This window comes from Hylobates moloch, unplaced genomic scaffold (genome assembly GCF_009828535.3).
Source record: "Hylobates moloch isolate HMO894 unplaced genomic scaffold, HMol_V3 SCAFFOLD_15, whole genome shotgun sequence".
Classification (NCBI taxonomy): domain Eukaryota; kingdom Metazoa; phylum Chordata; class Mammalia; order Primates; family Hylobatidae; genus Hylobates; species Hylobates moloch.
The window spans coordinates 72,229,928-72,239,377 of NW_026652290.1; the positions used below are offsets into that span (position 1 = coordinate 72,229,928).

The 9,450-nt window shown below is 35.8% G+C and overlaps 1 protein-coding gene across 1 annotated transcript; it reads left to right on the forward strand.

The window, feature by feature from the left end:
- The first annotated feature begins 8,354 nt into the window (after positions 1 to 8,354).
- On the forward strand, positions 8,355 to 8,804 carry LOC116484263 (large ribosomal subunit protein eL33-like). The gene has a single exon (XM_032753623.2). The coding sequence runs from the start codon at positions 8,355 to 8,357 to the stop codon at positions 8,778 to 8,780; it is 426 nt and encodes a 141-aa protein (XP_032609514.1). The 3' UTR covers positions 8,781 to 8,804.
- Positions 8,805 to 9,450: the final 646 nt, after the last annotated feature.

Consider the following 9,450-nt stretch of genomic DNA (forward strand, 5'->3'; position numbering starts at 1 on the left):
ATGTGTCACATTTGTATGAACATACATAGTTCATTGAAATTAAGAAATGTTTAAGTGAGAATACTATGTCAGTTACATTTTTCATCTTTTCCCTCTCGAAAATAAAATTTACCCATTTCAGTGTCTTACCCAAAGGATTAGCCATTATTGAAAACTGTTTCAATAATACCATTTGAGTGGTTGACATTCTTAAGTTACTAAATATATTGTTTATATTAGAATTAAAGAAATTTGAGAGGCTCATAAGAAGCCTGAGAAATAGGATAATTATTTTTTTCATGAATTAATGTTAATTAGTGCAAAAAGGATGTTATTATTATTGCCATCAACAATTTTTAAGAGTGTGACAATTCAGCATTTGTCATTATTATTTTTTAAATAATGTTATATGAATGTTATTAGCAAAAGTAAATCTTGAATTTTCTCAAGGATTTCTTAGATATAAATTAATCACTATAGGATATCTGGCTGATCATGTAGCACACACACTAAAATGAGTAAAATATATGTGCTTTGTGTGTATATATGTATATTAAGATGTTTTGACATCTTAAAAACTCTTTCTGTCTAGGGAGAGACTGCCTCTCCCAGGAGAGAGACACCAGGCAAACAGTAACCGCCACTATAGTGCAGAGCCTGCAGAAATTATTCAAACTAGCCAAGCCTAACCTGTTCACCCTGCCCTGCCTGGACTTTCTTGCAGAAACCCCCATAAAGGCTCTGCCCTAAACACACCCCTCACTCCAGTCCTTTGCCTCCTGACCACCCAGATGCTTTCCCATGTGACTGTAGATGGCATGATCTGCCTCCTATCTCTAGGACCTGTATTATAAATTTTGTTTTCTTGAACCTCTCCTCTGACTTATCTTCTGGCTGCACCTGACTGACCATCTCTATAACAAAATTCAAAACAAGGTTAGGACCAGAATAAGTTTAGAGACTATTTAATTTGATTTTCTTACTTTATAGGAAACAGGCTGAGGAAGAATAAGAGACTTGCTTGAGGTAAGCCTGTGAGATTGTACATTCCTCCCTCGTTCCAAAAAGGAATTCACTCAGTAGGAGTTAATAAAAGAACCGGAATGTTCTGATTCATGGTCATATGCTTCACACTAAAGTTTCTGTTTGTCTTCATTGCTTCCAGAAGTGACCCATTTTAAAGATTAACACAACTAAAGATTGCCTCTAGAAAGAAAATAATTATCTCTGCAAAATCAGGCCAGGTATAATTTCTACCTGGTAACAATGCCTGGGTATTTCTGCTCTGCTAAACTGTGTATCTAGGGAAATTAGATGTGATCAGTTCCTCCCTGGATTATAGGTTTTTTGTTTGTTTGTTTCTATGAGGTTGATTAGCAGCGATAATTAAATTACCAGTCAATCGTCAGAGGGGAGATCGGGGGCTAGTTATTCTGTTGTAATTTTACTTTTTCTCATTCTCACTATATCTTTAAGGACTAATGGTATGAATGCATTTGTTTTTATATTATTCTACTGAAGGTGAACTTCATTGTTAAAAACAGTTACTCAGTCAATCAACATTTTTTATGTACTACTACATGCTCGTTTCAAAGTTATCTTTGATTTGTTATTTCTCTCTCTTGCTTTTCATGTCCAGAATCCAAATACTCATGAGGCTGTTTTTGGGAAACTCTTTTTGATAAATTTCTTCTCTACTTCTACTGTCACTGTTCTGCACCAGTCATTTATTTTTTCTTACAACTACTGTATTCCAGACTTGTTTATCTGATTCCCAGGTATTCACAGACTTACTAAATCTGAATATTTAGGAATTGGGCCTGGTGATCTTTTCCTGAACACATCTTCATGCTGTTTTTACATGGCCTATTTAAGTAAAAGCATTTAATTTTTAAAATTGGCTTTTAAAAGAATACGATTTTTTTGTTTTTGTTTTTTACTTCAAGATTTGCCAAACACTAATTCATTCTTTACTTTCTATCAGTAATACTGGGAAAATCTCCGATGGCTGTAAACTCTTATTTACTGTGCTTTTTCTTATCCAGGAAATTTAGAATGCCCCCAAAATAGAAGATCAAATACAAATTCCTTAGGTAAAAATTTTCAGTTCTTAGTAACCTCAAATCTCCTTTTTCATCCGGGCATTTGTCCCACTGCTCTTCAGCAGAAGCTTTTACTGTACTCATATTTACCTCACCTATTTCCTCAATCTGCTCTCCCTAATGTAGCTACTTACCTCTGCCACCTTTCATCTCTTCTCACTTAATTTGTGTGCGTATATTGTTTTTCAAGATGTCAAACATATTTCATCTTTTAAAGACAGAAATCATGTTTTATAATTCATTCTCAGCACAATGTAATGGTCCAGTAAATCTCTTATTAAATGGTATTAAGTATGCTCATGGTCAAAAGTGTGTGGACAGGTCAAAAGTGTGTGAATGTGACTAATTGATGAGTTATTTTATAGTATGTTCAATATTTCTCAAACACTAATTTAATTATATATATATGTATTTATATATTTGGCTTGCTACTCATTAAATCTGTTTTGGGCTTATCAGCAGACAATGGATTAAATCAGTGCTAATTATATAATGCAATATGCAATTTATTGTAAGTATGAACAGTTGCTAAATAAAATTCAAAAAGATATATCATCATTCTAACAAGGATAAAGATAGAAATCCTATGTGTACTGTTTCCTTCAATACTATGCAGCCATAAAAAATGATGAGTTCATGTCCTCTGTAGGGACATGGATAAAGCTGGAAACCATCATTCTCAGCAAACTATCGCAAGGACAAAAAAACCAAACACCGCATGTTCTCACTCACAGGTGGGAATTGAACAATGAGAACACACGGACACAGGAAGGGAAACATCACACACCTGTTGCGGGGTGGGGGGAGGGGGGAGGGATAGCATTAGGAGATATACCTAATGCTAAATGACGAGTTAATGGGTGCAGCACAACAACATGGCACATGTATGCATATGTAACAAACCTGCATGTTGTGCACATGTACCCTAAAACTTAAAGTAAAATAAAAAAAAAAGATTTAAAAAAAATTTGGTTGGTATATGAAATAAAAAATATATTATTTTAAAATAATGTCAACGGAAATTAAATTCTCTAATATGAAACAGACTTATGGTAAAATGGCTAACTTTTGGTGAACTAAGCAAGTTAAAATAATTCTGCTAGTGTTCTTCTGTTCCAGAACTGGGCAGAGTCAAAACCTGAGTGTTTGCTAGTTTTAGCATGAAAGTGAACCTCAGGTATCAGGGTTTTCCCCATAATGTAAACTTCCTTCTCCCAAACACACAAGGAGAAACATGTCAGTGAGGAGTGAATAAAAGGTCTAAAGAATGGAACTGAGTCAGAAATCAGATGGCCTTAATCCGGAGAATTAGTAGCCAGAGAATTGGCGTATTATTTAGGTACATACTGTTACACAGATGATTTTTATCTGTTCACCTAAAAGTATTAGTACTCACTCAGATCATTTTAAAGATCATGTGGCCCCTAGCTCCCTTTCTCCTTGAAGCCATTGCCTCTCTTCAATTCCCTCACTTGGAAGAATTACTAGGGTTTCCTGGAAGAAGTGTAGCTAGAAAAAGGCCAAGGAACAGAAATGTTGAAGAGCTATTTGCTACATCTTTGGAGTATGAAATCAGGGGTTGGATTGTAACCGTGATCTCTAATAAATTCCTGGGGATGGGTATCAGTGTCAGTAATAGATGTTTATTTAAAGAAGATTTGATATGATACCAAGGGAAAGACAACATTGAACTTCAAGATAAAATAAAAATTGATATATGAGATAAAGTGCATGTAGTTAGAATTTTTGATTCTAGTAATTACAGGCTAGAGAATTTTGAAAAACTACTCTATCCAGGACAAGCCAAAAAGTACCAAACAACTTTTAAAGAGACAAGCAATTATGAGGCTAAAATCCTGGAGTAGATGAGAATTCAAAGAGGTAGGTTCAAGTCTTAGTGATAATTTGCCTATAGAATTCTCCCATTGGAAAATTCCCAGGACCATCTTGGGGGTGGATTAAATGGCTGCTGTCATTGCTTTAAAAAGTGTCCTGACCTTGATGGAGCTTATGTTGAGAAATAAAATTTGTATATATTTTTTAAAAAGCAATTGAGCTTTCATATTGATGGTTTTAAGGAACTATGAAGATGGAACTTAAACAGTGTCACCTGAGGTGGAGAGTCTGTGTGTTAAACTGATCCTCTGAATAGCTATATTTTCATGGGTGTCTTCAACTGCAAGTAAACGTCTTACCTGAACTTGCAGCAAGATGCTCAATTGGAAAATCTTCTCCGACAGGTAAGGGGCTCTAGACAAATGACAGAAGTAAACAACAATGCTATCAGTAAGAATGAAGGCTTCTTCTAAGCCTCAAATTACTCGTATAGATAATTTTTCAAACACGAAGTTAACTGAGCACACAGAGAAACAAAATATTAATTAGAAAGAAGCAGAAGAAAGAACAAACAGATTGGAATGATCAGACATTTTAAAAATGAACTTATTCACTATGTTTGCAAAATGGGAGAAAATATTTGCAAACTATGCATCTGACTATGGTCTGATATCCAGAATCTACAAGAAAATTAAATCAACAAGCAAAAAACAAATAACTCTGTTAAACAGCAGTAAAGGACATGAACAGATACTTCTCAAAAGAAGACATAGAAGCGACCAACAAACATGAAAAAATGCTCATCATCAGGAATCATTAGAGAAATGCAAGTCAAAACCACAAGGAGATACCACCTCACACCAGACAAAATGGTTATGATTAAAAAGCAAAAAATAGCAGGTGCTAGTGAGGCTGCTTAGAAAAGGGAACACGGACACTGTTGGTAGGAATGTAAATTGGTTTATCCATTGTGGAAAGCAGTTTGGAGAGTTCTCAAAGAACTGAAAATAGAACTATCATTCGACACAGCAATCCCGTTACTGGGTACATAACGGGATTGCTGGGAAAATAAATCATTGCAATTACATAACGGGATTGCTGGGAAAATAAATCATTGCAATTATATTGCAGAGGAAAATAAATCATTCTACCCAAAAGACATTTGCATCCATATGTTCATTGCAGCAGTATTCCCAGTAACAAAGACATGGAATCAATCCAGGTGCTCATCCACAGTGGACAGGTTAAAGAACATGTGGTACATATATACCATGGAATACTACACAGCCATAAAAAAGAACAAAATCGTCATGTCCTTTGCAGCAACATGGATGCAGCTGGAGGCCATTCTCCTAAGTGAACTAACACAGGAACAGAAAACCAAACACTGCATGTTCTTGCTTATAAGTGGGAGGTAAACATTGGGTGTGCATGGGCATGAAGATAGGAACTATAGACCCTGGAGAGTACAATAGGAGGTAGGGAGGGGCGCAAGGGTTGAAAAATTACCTACTGGGTACTATGTTCATTAACTGGGTGGCACTAGGTTTGAAAAATAACCAAACAGAGGTTTTAGAACTAAAAACAAAGCAATAAGAAAAAAATGAGATCTCAATAGATGGGTTGATGACCAAATTAAACACTGCTAAAAAGAGCATTAGTAAATAGAAAGACAGGTCAGAAGTTACATAGAATCTTTCTACTCAAAGTATAATCCATGGACCAGCAGACAAACTAGTGACCATGTTAGAAATGTAGAAACTCAGGTTTCACCCCAGGCTTAAGTCAGAATTTACACATTTTTTTTTTTCCATCAAAAAGTGGGCGAAGGACATGAACAGACACTTCTCAAAAAAAGACATTTATGCAGCCAAAACACACATGAAAAAATGCTCATCATCACTGGCCATCAGAGAAATGCAAATCAAAACCACAATGAGATACCATCTCACACCAGTTAGAATGGCCATCATTAAAAAGTCAGGAAACAACAGGTGCTGGAGAGGATGTGGAGAAACAGGAACACTTCTACACTGTTGGTGGGACTGTAAAGTAGTTCAACCATTGTGGAAGTCAGTGTGGCGATTCCTCAGGGATCTCGAACTAGAAATACCATTTGACCCAGCCATCCCTTTACTGGGTATATACCCAAAGGACTATAAATCATGCTGCTATAAAGACACATGCACACGTATGTTTATTGTGGCACTATTCACAACAGCAAAGACTTGGAACCAACCCAAATGTCCAACAATGATAGACTGGATTATGAAAATGTGGCATATATACACCATGGAATACTATGCATCCATAAAAAATGATGAGTTCATGTCCTTTGTAGGAACATGGATGAAACTGGAAACCATCATTCTCAGTAAACTATCGCAAGGACAAAAAACCAAACACTGCATGTTCTCACTCATAGGTGGGAATTGAACAATGAGAACTCATGTACACATCACACTCCGGGGACTGTTGTGGGGTGGGGGGAGGGGGGAGGGACAGCATTAGGAGATATACCTAATGCTAAATGACAAGTTAATGGGTGCAGCAAACCAACATGGCACATGGATACATATGTAACAAACCTGCACATTGTGCACATGTACCCTAAAACCTAAAGTATAATAATAAAAAAAAAGAATTTACACTTTAAGTCACTTTAAGTGACTTACACTTAAGTCAGAACTTGCACTTTACAAGATTGTAGGTGATTTATATGCATATTTAAGTGTAAAAAGCATTAATCTAAAAGGTGTCATAAAGGGACACAGTGATAGGAAATACAGAAGATAGGGTCAAATACATGGAGGACACAGAGACAAGGCCTAATAGATATTTGAGTCCCGGAAAGAAAATAGGATACAGACATTATTTGAAATGAACATGGCTGAGAATTTTCTAAAAGAAATGAAAGGCACCACTTTATGGCTTTAAGGAGACCCAAGAATCTTAAGATAAGTAAACAGAAATCCATACCTAGGCATATCATAATATACAGCTACAGAAAACCAAAGATAAAAAATATAATCTTAAAGGCAGCCAGAATATCAAAGGTAAGAGAAACAAGAAGTAGCAATGAGCTGACTCAAATGAGTAAGTATCTTTTCTTCACACATAGTTTGAATGGCACTTCCTGACCATTGAAAAGTAAGTTGGTATGTTATTCACGTAAGAACTGGATTCAAAGTGCCTGGGTTCAAAGCTTTATCCATGATTAACTAGCTGAATAGCACTGAGTCATTTACTTAGCTTTTTATACTGCTAACAGTACCTTCCTCAAAAGCTTATATGATGATTAGATGAGGCAGTGCCCATAAAGCACTTATCATAGTGATGGACATATAAATGTTAAGTATTATAAATATTGTTTTTGTAGCATATTTTAAACAATATTTATTTGCATTTTATAGCACAGATTTTTATAGGTCATTCTGTAAAGAGTCAAACATATTTTTTTCAATTTTCACATAATATATTATTGATAAGGGATATGAACATGTTCAATATGTTCTTGATGTACATATGAAAAGTGATTTGAAAACTAAAACTCCCCACAAAAATCCTAGTTGTAATTTAATTTATGCCACATAAAAATTGCATGGGGTATGAATTAATATGCTTATCGTGCAGGCAATAATCAAAAAAGCTTACATCACGCATACCATGTCCTGTTAGAAGTGCTATAAATGTATTATCTCATTTCACAACAACCTTATGATGTAGTTACAGCTACAATCTTCATTTTACAGGAAGAAAACTGAAGCCCAGTATGCTTAATATATTACCCAAAGAGTTAGTCCACGTTGAACTGGGAGTTAATCCTTGGCTGTCTGGGTGAAAAGCTTTTGCTCTGTATCTTGGATGAATAAACTAAACCTTAGGGAGTCTTCCTAGAAGTAAGTGAAACTGGGATTTGATTTCAGTGCTTTCTGTATTCTAGGAATGTCCTTGTACACTGCTCATACAGAAGTTTATAAATGGTTGCAATGTATCTATTTAAATCTTGCAAAAAGTATTACATAAAATCGTACTAAAAATTAGCAATTCATACCCTTTAAGTTGTTATATACCTATTTCTCCTCTCCACACACATTTCTTTTGTTTCTTAGATTATGTTTTTCTTCCAAATATGAGTGAGTAGCCTCTGTAAAATTTATTTTAACAAAATCTGAAAATAGATATGAATTAGATAGGTAAGAGCCTCACAGTGAAATCTGAATATTGGAGCCATACTGCTTCTTGAGGGATGATAGAATTTCTTTGTAAAACAATCTTAAAATACTGTTTTCAAAGTAGTTTTAAGATTATTTCAAAGAACCAGAGAGGAAAGATTAAAATGGCCATTGATCCAATATTTATAACACTCTACTCTGGGTAGGCATGTAATTGTAAACTTCATAATGGTTGGAGGATTAAAAAAGAATAAGAGACAACATGTTGGAGGTGGGCAAAAGATACAAATTTTGCTCTTCCCGCCGTCTTGGCTCCTGTGGAGGCCTGCTGGGGACAGGACTTCTAAAAGGAACTACGTCTGGAAGGCTGTGGTCCAAGGCCATTTTTGCTGGCTATAAGCGGGGTCTCCGGAACCAAAGGGAGCACACAGCTCTTCTTAAGATTGAAGGTGTTTACGCCCGAGATGAAACAGAATTCTATTTGGGCAAGAGATGCGCTTACGTATACAAAGCAAAGAACAACACAGTGACCCCTGGCGGCAAACCGAACAAAACCAGAGTCATCTGGGGAAAGGTAACTCCGGCCCATGGAAACAGTGGCATGGTTCGTGCCAAATTCCGAAGCAATCTTCCTGCGAAGGCCATTGGACACAGAATCCGAGTGATGCTGTACCCCTCAAGGATTTAAACTAACGAAAAATCAATAAATAAACGTGGATATGTGCTCTTGAAAAAAAAAAAAGATACAAATTTTACTGAAATAAGAAGCATCTGTTACGAACTTTAGAGCAATAGCAAGAATGTAACAAAAGGACAAAAAGGAATCAAGTTGGATGTGTTTTAATGATGTGAAATGCTGCTGAAGCACTTTTCTTGTTTATGATTGCCAGCTTTCCTATTCATTAAGTAAGTTCTTATTTCTGACAGTGGATGATGTTTCATTATCCTCAAATGGCAGGGATGGCATCAAGCCTGACATGTCCTGGGCAGTGAGAAAGTTGTCTGATTCCAGAAAGCTAGTTAGGCCCTCCCAGGCAGTCATCAAACCATTAAAGAATGGGAAAAAGCAATACTTTCTGCTCTAGTTGGCGTCTATTTTGCTTGTCTTGAAAGGAAAAAATGTTAGCTAAATTATAATCTGACTTGGCCTTTATTTAACATTTGTGAGGAGAAAAAATGACAGTAGCTTTAGTGGTAAGCATAATTGATAGATCTGATAACTTTCTCTTTGCAGTTTTTTGTCCAAGTCATTAGTGAACAAGAGCCCTTAGGACAAAATACTGGGGTAAAAATTCAAAATGGCAATGATTCATAAAATTTGTTTCTTGTAAAAAAGCCATGGTTTCACAGAGCTCTCG

Coding starts and splice junctions, on each gene's coding strand:
- LOC116484263 (XM_032753623.2), top strand. CDS start 8,355: ATGTTGGAGGTGGGCAAAAGATACAAATTTTGCTCTTCCCGCCGTCTT.